The sequence below is a fragment of the Marmota marmota genome, unplaced genomic scaffold (genome assembly GCF_001458135.2).
Source record: "Marmota marmota marmota unplaced genomic scaffold, marMar, whole genome shotgun sequence".
NCBI lineage: Eukaryota > Metazoa > Chordata > Mammalia > Rodentia > Sciuridae > Marmota > Marmota marmota.
Genome location: NW_026000005.1, coordinates 45,730,849 through 45,754,985, shown reverse-complemented (window position 1 = coordinate 45,754,985; position 24,137 = coordinate 45,730,849). Strand labels below are relative to the sequence as shown.

Here is a 24,137-nt window from a genome sequence, read left to right as displayed (position 1 = left end):
CCCCAGGAGCTGGCCTTGACCTTGGATACCTTTGAAATGATGTGTACTCCTTCCAATCTGGAGCACTGGTGGCCTCACATTTGCCTTCAGCCTGGGGCAGAGAGGTCATAGACAAAGCACCCGATGTGAAGCAAGGTACAACTGACTGAAGAGGTGACCCTCTCACTGCTCCTCTCTGAGAGGCCTGGAATGGGCCCCCACTGTATTAGTTATTCTCTCAGGTGAGACAAGGAGAACGCAGTCCTTGGGGCCTGCTGTCTGGGCCCCCCTCGGCTGCCTTTGATCAAGCTCGTTGCCTGGCACTAGTACTGCTCCCCAGATGGCTGGTGATTGAATACTCGAGGGCATGACGAGATGAACACGGTCATGACTCAGAAGAAGAGGTTTCTTAGCAGCCAGGAAGTGATCATCTTGGAGTTTCAGATCTTATTAGCCCAGAGAGTCTTAGCTATCACCAGCAGGTTTGATCAGGAAATGCAGGAACAGAGAAGATGCTGACAGTAGCACCTGCCGCATGGCGCAGAGAGTGACATGGGCATCAGAAGCCAACGGCCGTGGAAGGAAGGCCTTGGAGAGAGAAGGATGAGTGACGTTCAACCCAACTAATCATCCCGGGCAGAGTCACCCCTGGCTCTGGGGCTGCGAGGACATGTTTGGCCTTAATAAATAGATCAAATAATGTCTCTTTTTCCAGAAAACCCAATGGATCCAGAGCCTGGTCACTGAGTGTCTGGCCAGGAAGCCAGTGAGCAGAGAGTTCCAGAGCCGGCCTTGTGAGGACTGGATTCTTGATGTGGAAGAGAAATACAAGCTCACCAGGGTCAGAGGTCAGGGAGTGGTGGTTCCCCCATCTCCTCGCTTCACCAGGTTCTGGGACAGCCAGGCTTGGAGAGGCCACACAAGGCACCGACAGGCTCACACCTTCCCTGCACTCCACACAGCAAGGAAACTGCTCCTCCATGCACTCCACAGACCACTGCCATGAAGGAGAATCCGCCTTTTTGGATGGAAGTGAGGTCTGTACAGACCCTCTGGCGGGGTCAAAGGGCCTCTCACAGAGGACAAGATTTTCCATGTCAGCAGCCGTAGTAATCCATATTGTGTTACTATAACAAAATACCCACGTCCGTTTTTATTAGAAAAACAAAGAAAAAAAGAAACGAGGTTCTGGAGGTTCAGGAACCAACATCTGATGATGGCCTTGCTGCAGAGTCCAAAGGTGATGCAGGACATCGCATGGCAAAAGACAGGGAGTGCGTGTGGACAGCATCTGGTCTCGCTCCCTGTTCTTACAAAGCCACCGTATTCAGCCTTCGGGGCTCCACTCTGGTGACCTTATCTAATCCTAATCACTTTCCAAGAGTCCCACCTCTGGACACCATCGTTGGATTCAGTTTCTGTCCTCTTAATACCTCACAAAGGGGATGAAATCTCAACACACGAACCCTTGCGGAGCACACTCAGATGACATCCAAACATCACGGCAGACTTGCAGGGTACTTCTGCCTTCAGTCACTATATTCTCAAGTGTGTCATAAAGGAAAAACAATTCTCTTGAAGAAGTGTGTGTGTGTGCGTACGTCTGTGTGTGTGTGTGTGTGTTTAGTAGAGGAAAGACAGAAAAGAAAGGAGTCTGGTTTTTACTGTTGCTTCCCTGTGACACACCTTCCCAGGGGAAGTTTGCAATAGGTCATCTGGAGGGACCCTGGGATATTTCTCGGAAAACTTTTGCTCCATTCTTATTTCATTGAAGACACAACCCCCCAAACAGTGACAGACAGTGCTTAAGATGAGAACGCAGAGACAATGGCCATTAGAAGTATTGTTTTGTGAATTGCTAATTATGCTTGCTTTTCCAGTTCCAGCCCCATTATTTTTTTTGTTTAATTCTAAGATAATGTGGCACTCAGACCTTTCACTAACACATACATACAAGGACAGTTTTGCTTTATTGTCCATTTTTAAGGATGGTTCCCACCGCCATCCATCTCACATGTTCTAATGCTCAAAGAAGTTCTGACCTCTTATGCTAAGAAATGTTTGAAAGCAGCAACTACACAAACACCATTTGATGAAGACAGATTTTATCATAACTGATCAATTTAAAACAGAAATGGAAAATCAACAATTTGACGGTTGAGACATTGGCAGAAGGTCATGGGATAATCACCTTTTTTCTTGTTATTGGTGGGTTTGGTAGATGCCCTGCCTGAAAGAGAGAAAAGATCGATCAATGATGTGATGATGGGGCCTTATTTTTGATTTTTGAGGGTGGTATTTCTGACTGCCTTCCAGATCTTTCTACCTGGATGTCTCACTGTCAACTCAAACTCAGGTGTCTTCGTGGAGGTCATTTGGGATTGAAGGACATTTAGGCTCTTCCTTCTGGCCACATGACCTCTACAGCCATCCCAGTGACTGTTGGGTCTCATTGCTTCCAACTTCTCGACACTCCCAGGAGCCGAGCTTCCGCCATCCCTTCTGCACTGTAGGATGCCCTGTTCTACACTGTTCCTTGTCAGAGCTGATCTCCTTTAAGACCAAGCTCGGTGCAAATTTTTCTATGCAAGTTTCCTCAACCTCAGAGCTTTCCGGAGATGACCATCCCATCCCCAGCTACTGGAGCTGTGTCCGTTGGTGCCTCCTGTTACAGCAGCGGCACCTGCAGTCCTGCTCTCAATGTGTGGCCTTAATCCTGGCTAAGGGCTCAGACACTGGATGCCCTCCTAGATTTGTATGTTGCTCAGTAAATATTTGCTGAGAGCAGACCTTTTCTTTACTTGTGCCACAAGTAAAGGTCACCTGGGATGTACGCAGAGGCAAAAGCCACGCAGGTGTTCATCTGCAACAGAGACCTATTCCTCTTTCCTCCATGTCGGCAGCTGATGTAGGAGGAAAGGAGTTATTTTAAAATGCACTTTATTTATACTCTTTTTTCAAGAGTAAACTTGAGGGGGCTGGGCTGTCTTGCTCAGTACAAGAGTGTTTGTCTTGCCCTCAAGGTCTTGGTTTTTCTTCCCAGCATCTCTCTCTCTCTCTCTCTCTCTCTCTCTCTCTCTCTCTCTCTCTGTCTCTGTCTCTCTCTCTCACTTTCACCCAACAATTGTTAAAGAATCAATTTGATGGGCTTATCAAAAGAGATGTTGTTGAAATATTCTATTACCAGGAACTACCCACACAGATGCATTATATTCGGGTATGTAATGGGTGACTTTTAACATTGGCCCTCCAAGTTTAAGGACACTTTCTCCCTCCACCTTAAGTGACTTTCATGTGACCAGATCTCACAGTTCATTAATGGCAGAGTCCCGGCCACAGTGTGCCATCCTGCCTTCAAGGACATGAGTGAACGTGCTTAGAGGGCCTCAGCCAGCCAAGGTACCACCTCAGTGGCACGTTGTAAGGACACTCGCATGATGACCTGAGCAAGGGGATCACGATGGGCTTTGGGACACTGACACTCTGCGGAAGCCTGGTGTTGATGTGGGTGGGCCTTTGATGGAAGCCATTTGTCACAGAATACCTCTATCAGTTCTTTCAGGGTCCACCCGTGGCAGCGCAGGCTTAGCTTCCAGTTCTTGGCTGCTGCGTGGTTTCCTCTGATCTCAAAGTCCCTGGGGGTGAGCCATTTTCCATCTTCAGTCCTTATGCTCTTCATCTGGGCCCCTGAAAGACCAAGGAAGCTGAGCTCCCAGCCAGGAAACGCTACAGTGGACCTCCCTCATGCTGGGCCCAGGCTGCTGTGGGTCAGGAAATGGATTCCTTTCAGACATCAGGGACCCCAGTCCAGCCCGGAAGGCAAGGACAGAGGGGGCCCCCCCCTCATGTGTGTGTGTTTCTTTGACCTTCATGTGATGAAAGGAATAATTACCACTGACGTTACCTTCTTAAAGTATTTTGTTCCATCAAAAGAGAAAAAAAATGAATGATCCTAAATAATGAGCAAGATTCTTTCTTTCCCTTTCTCTGCACCTCAGGATGGAACCAGCCTGGGTTTCAGAAAGTCTGATGAAGGCACAAAGCGCCTGCTTAGTTCCTGCGAACCCAGGTGGCCATGTCAAAGTTGTCACTACAGGTGCATCTGCCTCATCTTGTGCAACACCTTCTTCCTGCTAATGACAACTGATGATTTCTCAAATTTTGGAATAATGGCTATTTGATGTTAAAAGTAATTATGGAAGTGTTATGGAGGAAAACGTTAAATCACACACAGGCAGTAGAGTCACAGGGCAAACACTGATACCTGGTACCCACAGAACTGTATTGTGGGAGGGAGGACCAATTAGGAGAGATGAACATTCATGCTACACTTTAAATTATAATTGGCAAAACCTATTGTCTCTTTTTTTCCCCTCATAATAATATGGTGAGGGAAACTTTATTATTCTCATTTTGTAGAGGAGGAAGTTCAGGGTCAGAGAGACTGAGTTCCTTGATGCTGATGACACAGATGCTGTCTGCCATGGTTTGGATATACTTAGAGTGTGTTTCCCAAGGGTTCAGGTGTTGAAGGCCTGGTCCTTACTATGGTGATGTCAAAGGTGGTGAGACCTTTAAGAGGTGGGGCTGCTAAGACGTCCTTAGGTCACTGAAGCTATTGCCTGGGAGTACTTAAGGTAGTTGCTATGGGACTCCAATAACTCTCTAGTTTTCCTATCTTGTGATGTGATCTCTTTCCCTACTAGAGACTCCCACCATGATGTCATCTTACCATTAAGCCATCACCAAGGGCCAAACACAGGAGGCTGTCAGCTCTTGGACATCAGACTTTGAAATTGTGTGCTAAATAAACCTTTTTCCTTATAAAGTATCCTGCCATGGGTATTTCATTATAGTAATGAAAAATAAACTAATAACCTGTTGGTATAGCTAAAACTTGAATGCAGGTTTATTTTAAAGTCCTGTGCTCTTCCTACTTAAAGCTGAACAAATGTTATAGGAAACAGCCCCGGGAAGGTTGATGTTGAATTTCTCACATGTACACATTTTCCATCAAGTGTTGAAATGTTTCTCACTGCATCGGGTGCCAGATGGGCATCCTGTGGGCCTTTTTCATGAGTGAAAGGGTAGATGGCTTGGTAGGGTAACGTTTTATGAATTTTACAAGTGTGAAAATGCCACATTACTGCAGCCTACCTGGGATGTTGTGCCGTAAGGACTTAATACCGATAAGATCCTTCTATCCTGGGGCTGGGGTTGTGGCTCACCAGTAGAGCGCTTGCCTAGCCCATGCAAGGCCCTGGGTTCGATCCTCAGCAACACATAAAAATAAATAAATAAAGGTATGTGTCCAAGTCAACTAAAAAATAAATGTTAAAAAAAAGAAACTTCTATCCTCAGAGAGGCTTACTTGCAAGTTGGACCCCCGGCTGGTATCTGGGAATATGGATCTTGGAAGCAATTCTACCATTACCCAGAACTGATGAGATGACTCACTGTGTCCAAACTGTCCCAGCAACATGGTTTATGCAGAAAATCTGTTTTCCTCTTGAGAGTCGGGATTTTGGAATGTGCTAGGCAGAGGGTGCCTATGAAATTCACCTCTGGTAAAAAATCCTGGACTCGTAGGCTCAGGCCAGTCCGAGTAGAAGACCCTTCACTTGTGTTGTCGCAGTTTGTTGATGGGGAATTAAGGAAGCACTGCGTGACTCCACCAGGAGGGTCCCCTGGAAGCCAGCCTCGGCTTCCTCTGGATCTTGCCACATGGGCCTCTTATCTTTGCTGATTTTATATCATCCCTCCACTTTAATAAATCCTGGGTGTGGGGTGATACCCTGAGTCCTAGGAGTTCCCTTGGTGGGTCACCAGACCTGGATCTGAACCCAGAGACCCCCACACAGAGATCTACTTCCTGAACAAAAATCGAAGGTAACAAAACTCACCTTGCTTAAATTGCTTCTTATGGAGAGTCCCCTTAGCCTCACCACAGGTCACAGGAAGTTTAGGAAGGTTGAAATTCACATTTTTTTCTCTGGGAATTCTTGGTCCTGCAAAGAAGTAGTAGATGTTGTTGTTGTTGTTGTTGTTTAACTCCATCTTCCTCTAAAACTGTGCACTCTGTCTCCCCATCTATCTTGAGATCCCTCTTTTATAACTCAAAATGTATTGGATTTCAAGGTTTTTCTTTTACGGCCGATTAGATGCCCATCAATAATGTCACCCTCCACTCCCACCTTCTGAATTCCTACATGAAGCCTCGTGAGGCAAAAGCTGAGCTCCCAGACTTGTGGGGCCACAACTCCTACCGCACAATGACTTTCCTCCTGGTGTTTTGAAGAAGTATTTCTAATCATGTTATGACTTTGAGGTTCTGCATGTGGAAAAAAATAAGTAAATTTTAGTCTAGTCTCCCCATTCAAGGCTTTGACTGGGGGAACAGGGCAGGGTGGCACAGGGCACCTAATGGGGTAGCTTCTCTCTGTCTCTTTGTCTCTCTCTCTCTCTCTCTCTCTCTCTCTCTGTGCTCTCTGAGTTGCTTCACTTATCCTCCACGGAGCTTCCTCAATGGCTCAGGGTGGGGGCTCGAGAAGAAACTTCAAATGGCTCAGGGACCCCTGAAGTCCCCACCTGGGGTCACTGAGGTTTGATTCCACGGACATCAGTATTGAAGGTCTTAAAATGACCTTCTGCCTTTCCAGCCAAGATCCAGGAGATCCATCGAGCACACAGCCAGGACTTCTCTCTGGGACGGGGACAGTGAGCTGTCTATGGCTTTTCCTGAGCCATTTCAGAGATACAGACTATCAGAGCTGGGGGAGCCCCAGCAGGGAACTTGGTCTAATTTACCAAACACCCTTCCCCACATCTTTACAGATGAGGAAACGGAGCCCAAAATGGCAAACGACAGGCTAAAGCCACGCAGTCCAGGAAGTCTGGGGGTTAGAACGTGGGTTTGGTGTTACTTCTGTGCCATCTACAGCTTTCTACCTGGCCAGAGAAGGGTCTGCCAAGTATCATGACAATCACAAAGTTTATATTTTTTTCTTTATATTTCTCTCCTCAAAAGCTGTGGACATAGTGAAAGGAGGTGCAGGACAGGGTGGCCTGGGGCCTCTCAGATCAATTGACTAGTCAATAGAATGGGAGTTCACGTTGACCTGCCGTGTGGTTGAAACTGACCACTGCCAACGAAGATCCTAATGTTCGGAATGGGCTCCTTAAACCAATGATGGAAACTGATTTATCACTCAGAACGCAGACTGTAGAACAGGAATTTAGGTGTTTAATTATTAAAAGTCTATTGATCGCATCTTTTTACCTCTTTTTCTCCCTCTTTTCAAGGGTCTAACGTTGACTCTTTTTCTCCCTGAGAAAGTTGAGAAGCAGCACGATTATCTCTTGTTTACAACATTGCATTGCAAATAACCATGTTTTTCAAAAACACCATTTAAATGTAATTTTACAGGAGCTTGTTTAGTACTTAAAGAAAAATACAAATGCCAAGATCAAAAGTCAGGCGTTTCTTCTGTAAAGGTAGTAAATATTTAAGGTTTTGTGTCCATGATCTCCAATGCAACTCCTTGACTCTGGAGTTGTATCAGAAAAACATCCAAAGACAATATATAAATGAAAGGATGTGGATTTGTTTAAATAAACCTTAAAACAAACATTTGGAGAACGGAATTTGCCCTGTGGGCCATAGTTTGCTGACCCCTGACCTACACTTAGTTCTAAAAGTAATGCTGCAAGACATAGTGGCGCCCGGTGCTTGGGAGACTGAGGCAGGTGGATTGTGAGTTCAAAGCCAGCCTCAGCAATTTAACAAGGTCCTAAGCAACTTAGAGAGATTCTGTCTCAAAAAAGTATGTACAAACATATATATATATGTATGGATTAGGGATGTGGCTCAGTGGTTAAGTGCCCCTGGGTTCAATTCCTGGTATCATTACAATAAGAATAAAAGTAATACTTACCTGAGATTCACCTTACATTTCTTTATTAGTATCCACAATCCATCCCAAACACATCTGAAACACTGATTTATGTTGTTTCCCGAGCAACAGGGTGAGAACAATATGAAGAAAACTTTTGTCTCTACTAACTCCTTAGAACAAATCTATTAAACAGCTACTACAACTATTCTCACTTTAAAGGTGAGGAAACTGATGCTCAGAGATTTTTAAAAAACAAATTAAGGGCTGGGGCTGTAGCTCAGTGGCAGAGCACTTGCCTAGCATGTGCGAGGTACTGGGTTCCATCCTTAGCACCATATACAAATAAAATAAAGGCATTCTACAACTACAAAAAGAAAAACTTTATAAAAAAAAAACCAAACAAATCAAAGAAAAGTAGTGAAAATTTCCTTTGGGAAAGAGAAAAAACGGCAATTCAAGGTCTTGGGACAGACCTCATGGCAGACTTCATCAATCACACGCCCAAACTTAAACTTGAAAGATTTTTCTACTGAAAATACTGGAGAAAATGGCTAAGGACTTCAAAACTAAGCTAGTGAAAGTTATCAAGGGGGGGAATTTGTAGAAATTAAGGCTCAAAGTCTAAGAGTTATAGAGCTAAAGACAGCACAAAAAATTGACTTAAAAGATATCTAAGAAAAATGTAGAATCTGATTTTATGTGTTGACTGGATGTGCAGAAAAAAAAAAAAGAAAGATTGAGTCACTCCATGTGATAATTTAAGACTGTATCATTCTGTTGTTTGTGGCTGTTAAAGTCAGGGACATGGAGTGCCCGCTCACACTTCTCAAAGCCTGTGCCTGTGATTCCGTGCTCATGGCTGTCATTGTGGAGTATTGATTTGGCAGTATAGATCCTAGGAGAAAACCTCCTCCATGTACACAATCATACATGTGCTTTCCTTTAAGCTGACTGTGACCAGATTAGGCTGGGGAGAGGTCTTTCCTTTAATCTAGTACAAAGAACCCTCAGGGTGGATGTTATTTTATTTTCTGAACCTTTGCCGTAAGAGTTACTCAGAGGTTTTTGCTTTTATGTTTTTAAACCTCATCAAGATAAAAATGGCCCCAGATGACATTGATTGATGATTCACATCCCAAAATCAAGTTTGTCCTACCTCACAAGACATCACCCTTAGGAAGTTAATTAAGATATTACAGAGATACATGCAGTGAGGAATTACTAACCTTGCATGAAAGAACAATCAACTTGGCTATTATACTCAAAGTTTTAAGAAGAACAAACAAAATGGGAAATTGGAGTCCTCAAGGAGGTAGATGAACCTTTTTTTTTTTTTAACACTCCTTGATTGTGCCTCAGAACAAATTGCTCTAATTTGATCAGTTTCAAAGAATATGATTGAGGTGTGATAGTTCCTGTGGTGGCCAGGGTGAAAGGTCATTGACACAGGTGTGGTTCTCTGTGGGACTCTCTCCCCGTCACTCACTATGCGGAAGGGACTCAGGCCAACTCTCTCTCTTTCTCCACTCCTGGTTCCATGAGATGACACCTGTTCTATCTGCTCTCTCCTTTCCCATCAGGTGGCCAAACTGGAGCGCCAGCCTTGGCTGCAACTGGATCTTTCCAGCAACAGCCATTACTTTCTCTTAGTCTCTCTTTGTTTAAATCCTCCTAGGGCTAGTGGGTTAGCTAATCTCTCCTTTCAATCAAAACCTGCAAGGGCAAACAACTTCAGGGCCGAGAGACAAAAGATCATTGTGCTCCCTCTTAGTTCATGGCTTAGAGAAATTTGGACTGAAGACCAGATCATATTTGATAAAGTGAACTTGGCTTTACAATGGCTTGCCCTATCTTACAGTCAGGAAGTAAAACACCCGGACAGAGCAGGATTTAACTGTTCTTGTGTGTACTAGTCTTAGTAACCACTTTACTACTACTAGTACTGTTACTACTATTAAAACTCTATATCAACTTTCAAAAATAACAATGTGGTCAGAAAAAAGTGAAAGTCATTAAAAATAATTTTGAGCAAAAGAGGTTAGGATGTTTAGGTGACTCTTGGGTTTTCTCCGAGTTCCAGCAGATGTCTCAGGATCCAGGAATGGTGTGATGGGATCCTAAATCCTCAAGCAGAGTGCTGGTCTAGCCCTGCTCACAGAACACGATAGGAAAGGGGGAGCCTGGTTCTGCCAGCATCAGACTGCCCCACCCCCAGGCCTTATGAAAGAGCCTACATTTTTTTTTTTTTGAGACAGAGAATCGTCAGACATCTCCTTCAAGCCAAGTGAGAAGTCTTTAAGACATCACTGTGTCTGGCCATGGGGATGTGAGGGACGTAGACACGATCAGACTCACTCCTGCTCTAAGTGTGAAAGTTATGAGGAAAGTGGTGGCAGAGGACTGTGCTGAGGGCCTACAAAGGAACAGAGAAGAACCATGATTGCCAGGGCCTCCTGGGAGCAGGACTGGAGCGTTTTTGAGAAGTACTCTGCCCAAAGTAACTGCAGAAGGGGGTGGACCTTCTAGAAGGACCATTCGACACCTTAATTTCAAAGCAAGTTTGTCACTATTAAGAATGGACAGGCAGTGAAGATACTGCTTTTGTTCTACTAGTGAGAAATTTATGGCCTATATGTATTTATATTTATAAATATACATATGTTTCTGTATGTACATATTCCATTTATACATATATATATACACGTATCCAGAGAAGGCTGATTTTAGACTGGCTGAATCACAATGGGGCAACCTAGGAGACAGGCAGATAAATGTCTTCTCTGCTTGCTTCATCATCCCTTTGCCACAGCTTTCTCCTGGCTGAAAGAGAAACTCAGCAGAGTTCTAGAAGGATCAGCAAATTTCCCAGGGAGAAAGGGGGCTTTCTACATGGTAGGGTGGAACCTCTACAGGTGGGATGGAAAGAAGATCTGCAGGTGGACTCCAGGAAGATGAGCTGCTGTTCCTACCCTTCCAGGCAGCAATGGTGAGGGGCCATGGCAGACACTCCACAGGGGCCGGCTGTTCTCCCTGCAGGACAGGCAGCTGTCCAAGGTGCTCACCGGGTTGGGTGGGAGATTCTCAAGGGAAGCCACGTATGAACGCGATGAGCCTGGGAGGGCAGCCAGTCTGATTCATGTTATTAGGAGTAAACTGAGGCAGAAGTGGCGAAGGGGCAGGCCCAAGTCTGCAGGATTACCACAGGGCGTCAGGGAAGTGGGAGTGGACACATCTCCTGTGAGTTACAGGTGCGTGTGTGTGTGTGTGTGTGTGTGTGAGCTATTTTGAGCCTTAGAAGTTATCAGATCAGCAGAGGCCACAGTGAGTGGCCGGGGACCTGGGGAGGAGTGGCAGACTCATCACTCACGTTTTGTTTGTAGTGTATTATCTTTCCTTCCCTGACCCATTTTGAAAATTGACAGTATCTTATATATTTCTTAACAGTCAGCACATCTACATAAAGCAATTAGGGAAACAGGCTTGTTACTAACGAACAAAATAAAGCACGAGAATTTAATGTTTGTTGAAAATGTTTCTTTTCCTTTCTTACCTTTTGGCCAACCTCTTTTCCTTTGAAGGGCATTATTCTGAATTGAGTGGAATCTATGTCTGCCTTTCTTTATTTCTGAGAAAAAAGGAAAAATATAAAACAGTTGCATTGCATAACAGTGGTTTTCAGATTTCTACTTTACTGTAACTTTTCAAGAGTCTGATACATAATGAAAGCTATGTAGTCCATAGCCTTGCAAATTCCAAGCCTTTAATAGTAACCTGGGTTCACCTGAGATTCCATTGTATTTACTCTGACATTGATCCAAATTCATTTACTCCCATGTCAATAAAAAAATTAACATATTATACCAAAGAACATTGTGATAATAATGATGATATCTAACACTTAAGTGCTTATTATATTCTAGATAGTAATACAAGATACACACACATACACACACACACACACCAGGATTGAACCTAGGGGCACTTAACCAATGAGCCACATCCCAGCACCTTTAATTTTTTGAGACAGGGTCTCACTAAGTTGCTTAGGATCTTGCTAAGTTGCTGACACTGGCTTTGAACTTGGGATCCTCCTGCCTCAGCCTCCTGAGCCACTGGGATTTCAGGTGTGTACCACCAATACATCCATATGCTAGTAAATTTAGGAGAGAAATTTTTTTAAACCCCATTACCAATGAAGAATCTGAAGCATACAAAAATTTAAAAAACGAAGTGAAACATTGTAGATTTCCTTTGGTTGAGAGGCAGAAATCAATGGTAGCAACATAAGAATTTGGATTATTCAGGGAGAAGGGAGGATCAGCTACAAGGATGAGACACTAACATCTTAGCCCTGGTCAAGAATTTGGGCTGAAAAGAAAATGAAAGTCACCAAAGACCTTATTTAAATAGTTTTGAACAGATAATAGCAAAAGGACACTGCCCTAGGGGAATTGTAGAGATAAATGTTAAAATCTTAGAAAGCCTAAAGGTTAAAGACAGAAAAAAGTGGTTCACTGAAACCCTATCTCAGGGAAAGATGTTCTCAGATTCAGTAGTTAGTGGGTGTGGGTGGAGAGCAGTGAGGTGGTGTGTGCAGGCACGGCTCACCATGCCAAGATACCCTCTTTCTGTCCCCTGGTTCAGCTGTGAACACCTGAGGCAAACACAGACTCTTTTTCTATCTCTCTGTGTCTTTCTCTGGTACTGCTATATTCACCTTTCATCAAAATATGTTGAGGTCAAACAGATTAAAGGCATAAAGTTGTCTGGTTCAGTTGACCCAAGCTCTCCTCATTAAGAGATCTTGGGCTTAAGACTTCCAATCCCATAGAGCTCCTGGACTTTCCTTTAGAGTCGTTCTTTTTAAGTTTTTTTTTTCTCAAATTTAATTAAGCATACAGGAAATGTGGCTGTTCTTAGATTTCCTGTCCAATTGCCATTGATTGGCACCCTACACTTGCTATAGAATTGAGCTAAGAAATCCCCTCTCCTCAAGGAAAGTGAGAAGGCTTTGCCTTCAAGGCAATTGGCCTGCATCTCTAGGAATTTGGAGGAGCAGAAATATTTACAGCCTTGACCGTGGGACAAGTACAAGGGAGACTCTGCTAGGAGCCAGCCACAGGCCCACTGGAGCTTTGAGGAAGGACAATTTTCATGGGCTTCCCCGGGGAAAGGAGGAGTTCAGTTAGTTCTTCTTGAAAGATACTCTGTGCAGAAAGATCACTAGGATGGATCACGTGGACGGTGGCCCAGCAGGAGTGTGGATCTCCACAGCCGGTTAGTTTCTGCATTAAGGGAACTTGAGTTGAGAGATTTACTCTATATTGGGTCTCTAAAGAACTAAAAAAAAAGAATGTGGCTCATTCATTCACCATATCTGGGAGACATCAAGGATCTACCAAAAAGACGGCCATGGGAACCAGTAGAAGCTCAAAGGAAAAATGTCTCAGACCTGGGTAAGTACACATTAGGATATGACAAACATGATAAGATAGGGATGGAGAGGAAAATGATAGAGATGCTAGAAGTAATGGAAAGAAAAAAAATATATCCAAAGATGCTTTAACTCTAGAGGAAAAAAAGAAGCCCTGACACCACTACCACATAAGTACACTAGAAGTATTTTATAGAAACAAAACATTGTAGCCTGTGCAGCAAACAATGGAACATCCTATGTCTTCTTCCTCCAACACCCAAGTATAGTACGATGTGTGCTCTGAGTTTGGTTTGAGTAACTGTGTTTCCCAGGCTTAGACCCAACATGGTTCCAGGGCAGTAGCTTTTGATTTGAGTTCCCACTGTCTATTTCTCCTTGTTCCACCAGGGGCTGGATCAATTAGTTACAATACCCCCTTCTAACACTTTGCCCTCTCCTCCCACTTCCCAATCAGGGATGGCTCATCTCTGGCTTGTAATTCTGTGCTGCACCCCAGGTTCCAGCTCATGCTCATGCCAAAGGGTCTCAATGTGGAGAAGGCTTGGTTTGAACCAATGCTTTCCTCATTTGGAGGAACTGGTGACTTTGAATGCAAACGTGGAGGGCAAGTAGGCGGGCTGCTACTTGTCACCCACAATCATCCTCTCTTTCTTCTATAAGAAGAGAGTTATGGCTGCCCTCATGGATGCTGGGGAGAGATTATACTTCTCAGCCTCACTTGCAGCAAACTCTGGCCAAGTGACCAAGTTTTGGCTGATGGGATTTGAGTAGAAGACTTCTTTCCAAGAAACCAATGGTGGTTGTTCTGTTCATTTCTCCCATTCCCACTGGTTGAGAGAGAGCAACCACAAGGTCAGTCTTATTGGACCCAGAAATGGTAACCACATGTCAAGGAAGGCAGCTTCTTCCTACCACCCCTGAACTGTTAAATGAAAGAGATATACGTTGTTTGGTTTAAGCCTGCATTTGGGGATATCCTTGTTACAATGACTTAGCCTGTATTCTTAATAAACCAAGAGTTAATCAGTTATCGTGGTTCATAGGAGATTTAGGGGCTGCAGCAAAGGTGAGATCTGGAAGAAAGATCAGGACGACAGCAAGCTCAAGGAGTGAAGGCTAACATTTCTCCTTACCTTTTTGGAGATGGTTTAGTTTATGAAGTCTTTTTTTCCCTTCAACAGAAAAGAGAGAAAACGATCCTTTAGAGCTATAAACAAAGGTTTACAAGCTTTATATATCAGTAGCTTTCAAGTATTCTATTTTTAAACCTTCATTCCACTATGCTTTTGTGAGGCTAAATCCCCATCTAGAAACACACCACCTTGGTTATTGTCACATAGAAAAAATTAACACAAAAACCTATATTTGCATTGTCAATGATTTACTATTTCTTAAAAAGAATATTTACATGAGGTTTTTAATAAAATTTTTTTTAGTTGTCAATGGACCTTTATTTTATTTATTGATATGTGGTGCTGAGAATCAAACCCAGTGCCTCACACATGCTAGGCAAGCGCTCTACCACTGAGCCACAATCCCACCAGTACATGAGGTTTTAACACTCACAGTAAATAAAAATTTTTAGAATTGCTCAATACCAGGCAGAAGGTGACAACAGAAGGGGAATGTCCAACAGGTAAAAACAAGATTTCAGACAATGTCAGCACACTTGCTGGAATTTAGAGGAATACCTTGAAAATCCAAAGTTATATTTCCTGTTTACAACATGCAGAAATTAAGAAATAAACCCATCAGAACAATGAAGTCAAACTGTAGGAGGAAAACAAAGGAGATGGGACAATTCAGAAATTAAAAAGGACATAGATTATAGAACTCAGAAAAGGAAACAAGGATGTTTGAGAACGATTGAGAAAAATCAGTAGAGAGAAAAGAGTCAGTGGGAAACCATGAACAGATCATCGGAGTTTCTGAAGGAAGAAAAAAAAAAAGAAGGAATACTTGAAGATAAGTCAAGAAAAAGGTACATGAAGTTCTAGTATCACATAGAACACATGTATTACCAGTACACATGTTTTCAGCCTGTAGCAAAGACGTGCACTCAAGACCGTCAACCCTGAGACATATTCCAGAAAATTTACCACACCTCAAAGTTACAGGAAGGATTGAATGAGCAGCCTAGGCAAAAATATCAAGAGAGGGAATCTTATCAGCTACAGAATTTTCCACAGTAACATTTAATGTGGACAAAAATCTACAAGATATTTCTATAAATAATTAGCAAATTGTTTTTCAGGTATAATTAACACACATAATTAATTTCAAACAAGAGAATCCTGGGGGATGTTGTTCCTTTGATCCCTTTTTGAGAAAATAACCTAAATCACTAAACCAAGGCAGTATTGGAAAAATGTTGGCAAAAGGACTAAAATATAAGGAGTGGGGGTGGATTAGAGGGAAATATGGGTGGTAGAGCAAGTTTTTTATTTTATCACTAGGAGTCAAAGGGTATTATTTGGACAAACCCAGGAGTAATTGTGAAGCATTTTTTAACAGCTGAAAGGCAATAATAATGGTCTAAAACTGAGTGGGTGAGGAGACTGAACATATTCTGATTTTACAAATCTGGATGGGAAACTAATGGGTACCGTCTAAAAGAGAAGATCAAGGGTATCATAAAAAGACAAATCTATGAGTGATGACAAGAGCAGAAACCTAATCCTTAAATATCCAGTGTCTTTGCTCCCACCAGTGCACACTAGGAAATGGGCGGGGCCAGAATCCAGTCACCAGAGTAACTGTAAGGAATGTAGTGAGGTATAGTCTTAGCTCAGTGGCCAGGTGTCCAGCGGAACAAAAAGGCCAACCTTCCTAGGTATCTGAAGTACACACCCACACCCACACAAAATGCAAAGAGACAGAATGTAGAGTGTTGACATTTCAAAAACCCCAAACCCTAGAATTCGTAGTAGAAATCAATGGGACCAAACAAGATCAAGCATCTTGATGTCCATAAAAGTAAATGTGCTTGACTCATTTGAAAAAGAAAATTTTAGATCCAATTACAAAGTTAAACCCAACTTTTCACTACATACAAGAGACTAACTTAAACATATATTTAAAAACAATGAAAATAAATATGCATTAGCATATCTCTACAAGAAATCAGGGCTTATCACTGAATCTCAAAGAAAGTGTAATTCAGGCCAAAAAGTGTTCAGCAAGGAGAAATCATAGGAGACTCAATAAGAAGCAGAAATATACTATTAGAAGACTTTTTTTCTTTAGCTCATAAGAGATCACTGGACAAGACAGAGGAGGCTATGAAAGACCCAAGTAACACATTTAACAAGGCAGACGTGGTCCCTGTGTAATGAACTCCATAGCCAGAAAACAGAGCACATGCCCTTTCTTCCCCTTCTCTTCAATGTCTCCTGAGTCAAGGAGAAAATACAAATGCGAATTGTGGGATGTCTAGCCAATAACAACATTGAAGACACCACTTACAGGAACCTATAGAAGACTGATAACAGAATGCCCGCAGAAAAATATCAGCCTTAAATAATTAATCGGTGATAAAAATGACAGCAATTGAATTAAAACACCTGCCTCAGAAAGGTTAAAAAAATATAAAATATTCCAGATGATATAATCATAGGCTCAGAAACCCCCAAAGAAGCAATTAATAATATAATAAGAAAAATCAGAAAATTTCAGATTATGGAAATGAATAGCTTTCATTTATATAGGAGTAATGAGTGATCAGTGATCAGGCGCACTGGGAGGAAAGACAGCAATTACAACAGCATCAGCAACAACGGACAAAACAGAAGGCCTGCATCCCCCATAGGAGAGAAAGCTGAATCGCTACTGAAGGCAGGGAGGGCGGGCGATGGGTCACCATGCTGTGTTCTTGGTGGGGAGTCTCAGCACCACAACACGCTGACCACCCGTGAGAGCTACGGGACCCTGACAGACCACTTCCCGCAGCTCTACTCCATCTCTCCAGCTGATGACCTCCAATGCCATTCTGTAAAGGACCATGTGGAGTCCTGTCTTAGGCTTTGCAATGAATGTTTTCCTGCCTCAGCTCCCTGGCTCAGTCCAGTCTGTTAATGAGGTTCTCCTTGTCCACCATTCCTAAAATGAAATGTTTTTATCACTCTACACCTGCATTACTCTTTGTTCCTTTATATATTATTTACATACTATTGTTTGCTATATAATAATATAATCTATTATTATTTATATGTTATTCCTTTGTTCCATATAAAATATTACACATTGGGCTAGGGGTATAGCTCAGTGGTAGAGGGCCTGCCTAACATGCCAGAGGCTCTTGGTTTGATCCCCAGAACTGCAAAAACATAAAATAAAAATAAAATATGATATATTTATTTGTGTATTTTCTACATACCCACAGTAGGATGTAAGGTTGATGAGATTTTGTTCATTTCTTTATCTCTGTTGTGCAGCTTGGAAATATCTGTTGAACATGTAAATGAAGGATGTGAGAAGGAAACAATAGTGAGACCACTTGAGTTCATGAGCAGAAAGACTCAATATTTTAGACATGTCAGTTCTCCATTCTATGCAATTTTGATAAAAATAAAACAAGGTTTTAAAGGGTTGGCAAAATGACTAAAATTCATGAAGAAAGGTGGCACATGCCTGTAATACCACTGGCTCTGGAGGCTGAGACAGGAGGATTGAGAGTTCAAAGCCAACCTCAGCAACTTAGCGAGGCACTAAGCAACTCAGTGAAACCCTGTCTCTAAATAAAATACAAAAATGGGGTGGAGATGTGGCTCAGCAGTTAAACGACCCATAACAACAACAACAAAAATCATGATGAAGGGAAAAATGGACATAAGAGCCTAAATAATTTTGAGAAAGAAAACCATTGGGAGAATATTAAGATATTATGCAATTAGAGTACTTTAATAGAGTATGATATGTACTAATACAGAATAGAGAGAGCAATGGATCAATCTAGAAAGCCCAGAAACAAATCTGTCTGTCTATCCACCTACCTGTCTCTGTGTGTATGTATACTACCACTGAGCTACAACCCCAGCCCAGCCGTGTGTGTGTGTGTGTGTGTGTGTGTGTGTGTGTGGCTTGATGCAGGCCATGTGTGATATTGCAATATCTTTGAATAAACTGGGACAATTGGTTGCCATACTGGGAAAAAAATTAGACCCCCACCTAGCGTCACACTGAAAAGAAATCAACTCCAAAAGGACTAAATATGTAAGTGAGAAAATAAATAAGGATGTCGCAGTCTAGTATTCTCAAAAGCAGATCTTATTCAGTAAGCTTACTCTTGAAGCAATCCCAAGGAGCAGGAGTGAGGAACTAGGAAGTGGGAAAGGGAAGAAGGAAAGCCAATTGGTGTCCAACTCGTCCTCCGTCTTACTGGGAACCCTCTGAAGAACTGTAATCGTGGCTGTCAGAGGAGCTGGGGAAGCAGCTCAGTGGTACAGCGTTTGCCTAGCATGCAAGAAGAAGAGCGAAGAGTGGCCTCCATACTGTCCATCTTGGGTCTGACTGTATTGGTCAAGATGCCCAGCAAAGTAGGAGAGCAGAAAAGCTCTGGGATGCTCCAGGATTAGGCCATGATTCCTTAAACAAGACTGAAAAGCATGATCATACAGGATAATGTAGACAGGTAACACAAAGAAAGTATCTTTTGTACATCAAAAGCACGATCAATCAGGGGAAAGAGATAAAAGGGAGATGGAAATAGACTGGGGGAGTTTCTAAGAAAACATCTCTCTGAAGAGGAGATTCTTGAGCTGAAACATGAATAAGGAGCCTTCTTCCCCAGGGAAGGCTTTGAGGCAGAAAATTGCTTGGTGTATTCAAGGACGGCCAGAGTAGTAACTGAGGTGGGGAGTGTGACAGAGATAAGATTTAAAAGGTGATCCGGGGGCAGCTTATGTAGAGCTTTGAAGGAATAGAAAGACATTTAGACTTTTTCTCTTGATTCAACTGGAAACCATTGAAAGAGTATAAGCAGTTGGGTGGCAGGCTGTTGAGTAGAGAATGAATTATAAATAGGCAAGAAGGGAAGTGGGGTGACTGGTGGGGAGGGCTCTGGTTTACCCCATGCAAGATAATAGGACTTAAACTGGGGGAGGGGCAGGGGAGATAAAGAGTGAAGAAATGTGAAATATACTTTTGAAACTTGATGGATTGAATGTGGAGGGTTAGGAAAAGGCGGAAATCAGTACGTGCCCTACATTTTTTTGGCTCAAGCAACTGAAGATATATACCACTTACTGAGATGAGGGTGACTGGTGTGGGTGATAGGGTTGCAAGTACAAACCATGAAGTCTGTTTAGCACATGAAATTTGAGAGAGACACCTATTAAAATCCAAGTGGCTATTTGGAGTAGGAAGTTGAGTTTATGATTTGGCAGTTCAAAAGAAAGAGGAGGAGATATATAATTGGTAGTCATTAACACGAAATTTAAAGAACAGCATGGTTAGAATGGAGAGAGTACTGTAGAGATGGGAAGGGACCCAGGTCTTTCCATCATGTAGACATCAGCAAGTTCAGAAGGCCCACCACCAGTACTACCATTCAACACCATCATCAACACAGCCAGCAAGTGACTGGGGAGGCACTATTAGACAGTAAGAGATCGTGGGTCCCAGAAGACAAAAGAAGAGATTGCATTTTAATCCACATGACTTGAAGGGGCTGTGTTCTCCCCGTCACCCACCTGATCATGGTGGTGCCAAGGCCTGCTGGGTGCTAGAAGGCAAAAGGCAGCCAACAACCCCAAACTTTAAGAACATGATCAGGTGACCACCGCCGGCCACCCTCAGATAAGCCACACCAGCTCCATCCTCTAGTCTGGAGAACTAGCTTTCTGAGGTCCCAGGCTCCTGGGAAGGGGTCTCTCTCCCCTTCCACTATTACCTTCACACCTGCTGCCTTCCTTCTGCCTCACCTGTGAGGTCAGTAGGGTCACTCATCTATGGCCATTTGTACATTTGTCCTCGGAAGAAGCCCACTGAGAATATGTAGTCTAGAAGCAGCCTCACCCCACAATGAGATCTGCAGAGAACCCACATTAGATTGCAGCATATCTGTGACAGAGAGCATAGATGATGATGTAGAAATAGATAACACTAGAGAAATAGACAATGATGGTGAAAAATCACCACTCTTCTCACGGGTAGTTTCCTGACATTTCTGATACATCTTTTCATATGTTTGTTTGTTTTAACTGTGTATTTTGTACAATCATATATTTGGATTAAACTTTCACACACTGGTAGAATTAACTTATTCATGAAAATATATCATTCGATAACTATTTATTGAGCCCTTATAGCTAATTAACCCCAGGAGCTGAGGATAAAGTTGTGAATAACATAAAGTCCTTGCTACATGGAGTTTACATTCTGGTGGGGAGACAAATAATGAAAAATAAATACATAAGATGACAGAGTACTATAATGAAAAGTAAATCAGAATGAAGGGATCAGAGAGCGGTGGATGGGGCTGTGTGTGTGTGTGTGTGTGTGTGCGCACGCGCGTGCACTAATTTAATATAGAGGACTTGGGACGAATCTCTAGTAAGTTAACTTTTGAGCAGATATTTGAAGGAAGTTAGAGTCATTCATAGATTCTGTCCTTCATTGGTCAAGAAGCCCAGATCATTCCCTTAGAAAAACCATTGTAGGCTCTGAGTTGACTACCTTATCTGTGGAAGTGAGGGTCACTGTGACTTTCCTGCCATGTCCTGCAGGCTGAGCTATGGTGACTTCATCTGTCACCAGTGAGATGCTAACCAGTCTTCAGTGTGACCATAAACTTGAGTAAAGGTTTTTGAAGTCTTGGCCTCTCTGCTGAAGCCTTGCACACTTGTTTGGGGGGTGCCCTGGTCCTCCCAAGTTGGCTCTTCCTTCATTTTCACCAAATTATCTATCTTATTCCAGTAACAGCGGGCAATTACAAAGACCATTTTGTATATCCTCACCCAAAACAGGTACCTGAAGGGAAACTGAGATTCGGTAATCTTTGATACAGATGTGTTTTGATTTGCCTGGAAAGAACAGTTGAGGAAGGGCCAAGGATGAGAAGTGGGTAAGTAGGTCAATAAAAAGGGGGCTGTGGTGAGGCCCACAGGACGAGGTCTTGTAAGTGGAAACTGCATTTTGAAAAAAGAAAGAGTGTAGAAAGCATTTTAATAATGCCAGGGATGATTATTAGCCTATAAATACAAAATAATGATTATAAAATATAATATGATAAAGTATTAAAAAATAATAACCATCCTCCCACTTAAATATTGAAATAGTTGTTCACATTTTGTATTTAGGTGAAGACAAGAAAGGAAAGGTAAAAATAAAAAAAATAAGAGGTCTCAGCCGGCTCAGATTGAAGCAACAAGAATTATAGGCCATAGTCGAAAAATCTGTATACATCCTTATTTCCTATTTTTAGGTGAAATTCTTTTCAGGCCTTTCTCTATTTCTGCCAATAAAATTAAGCTCCACATATTTGCTTTTCTTATAAGACTAACAAGTTTCCAGAGATTGGGTTTTTAAATCCATGTAACAAAGAAAAACAATTCCAGAAAGAGATGAAAGAAAATTCTCTCAACACAGCTGTAGAAGGAGAGAGAATATCTTCACCACAAAACTAATAGATATGATCTGAAGGGTTAAAGTGAGAAGTTTTGTAAGAGTCTTATTCTCTGGTAAAATATAGGAACACGTGTCTATTTATAATTATTATCAATTCATTCTGTCCTCTGTTAATATAAATTTATCATTGGAAGAGTTGTAAGAGTAGAGTGTTTCTAGTGATGTTCTTCCAAGTTAGGATTATTGACATTTCTGATGAAACCAATTTCCAAAGGAGGCTGTAGTTCTGATTCATCATGCTACTTGATAGTTTAGAACCATAATATTTTAAGTTACATCTGGATCCTGAAACTGCATAAATGTTGTAAGATTTTATATCAAGTCAGTGACTTTCTGATTCCCTCACGTGTAAATAAGTAATAAAATGACTATGGATTTTCTATTTAAATTAAGATTTTGAGAGTCTTGTCTCATTTAAATTCATTGGGTTATTATATAGATGGAAAAACTATGTTCATGGTAACACATATTTATATAATATATACAACTCTTTTAAAAGTGCAGGAGCTATTTTAAGAAACTTCTTATTGGAAGAATATTAAGTAAAAATGAATAAATGGGTAAAAGTCTGTATTATTCCCAAATTAACCTGCATTTATGAGGTCAATGCATTTCTAATTAGAGATTCTGTTGGATTTGTGAAGGGGTAGGGGGGGGAAATCTTGAAGTTATTCTAAAACTGATCCCCCCAGTAAGTCATCAGGATGATTCTGACTTCCGCTTTCTCTTTTGAAGTGCCTTCTGTCATAAAAGAAAAACTAATATAGGAATAGGGAAAGGCACTGTGTGATCTAAGTGGCAATTTAGATCACAATGCAATAGTGTAGGGAGTATTTTTAAAATTCCCAGCTCACATATACACAAAGAGATGCATAGATCCCATGTGGATTATAGATAAGACTAAAAATGATCAAGTGTTTGACAAATATAGAACAATATTTTTGAAATTTTGATGTAGAAATGGCTATTGTAAATATTATATGAAACTCAGAAACCAGTGAAAAAAAGGATGACAAATTTGACTACCAAATTCTTAAACTCCTCTAGCATAAAAGATTCCATTAACAAACCTAAAAGAAAAACAACCACTTGTACAAACTATTAGCAATACACATGACAAAGATTTAGTGTCTATGACATAGGAGGGTATCCATGGTCATTCAGCAGTGTGAGGAAGCAAACAAACAGCATCTATAGCAAAGAGATCTGGGAAGAAGAAAAACAAGTGATCAAGAGCAAATCAAGTCTTGTTAAGGAAGTCAGGTCCTAAGTCAACATGATAAAGATTTGGTCTCACTTTTTCTTCTATTCGGCACAGGGTCTTTGTTCTAGTGCCTAAGTCTTTGATCCACTTTGAGTTGAGTTTTGGGCAAGGTGAGAGATATGGGTTTAATTTCATTTTGCTACATATGGATTTCCAGTTTTCCCAGAAACATTTGTTGAAGAGGCTATCTTTTCTCCAATGTATGTTTTTGGTGCCTTTGTCTAGTGTGAGATAACTGTATTCATGTGGGTTTGTCTCTGTGTCTTCTATTCTGCATTATTGGTCTACATGTCTTTTTCGGTGCCAATAACATGTTGTTTTTGTTAATATAGCTCTGTAGTATAGTTTAAGGTCTAGTATTGTGAAGCCTTCTGCTTCGCTTTTCTTGCTAAGGATTGCTTTGGCTATTCTGGGTCTCTTATTTAATGGGATGAATTCAAACAGAAAAGATTCTTCTCAGCAAAGGCAATAATCAATAATGTGAAGAGAGAGCCTACAGAATGGGAGAAAATATTTACCCCACTCACCTCAGATAGAGCATTAACCTCCAGGATATATAAAGAACTCAAAAAACACCAAAAAACCCCCCAATAAATATAAATAACCCAATCTATAAGTGGGCTAAGGAACTGAATAGGCACTTCACAGAAGAAAAATACAAATGTTTAACAAATTATGAAAAAATGTTCAACATCTCTGGCAATTAGAGAAAGGCAAATCAAAACTACTCTGATTTCATCTCATTCCAGTCAGAATGGCAATTATCAAGAATATAAGCAACATAAGTGTTGGTGAGGATGTGGGGAAAAAGGTACACTCATACATTGCTGGTGGGACTGCAAATTGGTGCAGCCAATCTGGAAAGCAGTATGGAGAGTCCCCAGAAAACTTGAAATGGAACCATCATTTAACCCTGTTATCCCACACCTCAGTATAT

General features: G+C 41.8%; 1 protein-coding gene across 24 annotated transcripts in view; it reads right to left on the bottom strand.

Annotated features, from left to right (window-relative positions):
- Window positions 1–24,137, bottom strand: part of Sp100 (SP100 nuclear antigen) — a 95,884-nt gene that overhangs the window by 9,559 nt on the left and 62,188 nt on the right. For 17 of the 24 annotated variants that reach the window (XR_007349522.1, XR_007349521.1, XM_048808710.1 and 14 more), the window contains 7 exons: window positions 17,687–17,755; window positions 14,445–14,483; window positions 11,425–11,499; window positions 7,259–7,306; window positions 5,883–5,987; window positions 3,524–3,666; window positions 2,171–2,209 (listed from right to left, as the gene is read on the bottom strand). Coding sequence is in view for 22 of the 24 variants with exons in the window: in XM_048808710.1 (XP_048664667.1) it covers window positions 2,171–2,209; window positions 3,524–3,666; window positions 5,883–5,987; window positions 7,259–7,306; window positions 11,425–11,499; window positions 14,445–14,483; window positions 17,687–17,755 (518 nt within the window). In the remaining 2 variants the exon portion in view is untranslated. The remainder of the gene's footprint in view (window positions 1–2,170; window positions 2,210–3,523; window positions 3,667–5,882; window positions 5,988–7,258; window positions 7,307–11,424; window positions 11,500–14,444; window positions 14,484–17,686; window positions 17,756–24,137) is intronic. The other 7 variants (XM_015481514.2, XM_015481519.2, XM_015481517.2 and 4 more) reach the window with 3 other exon arrangements.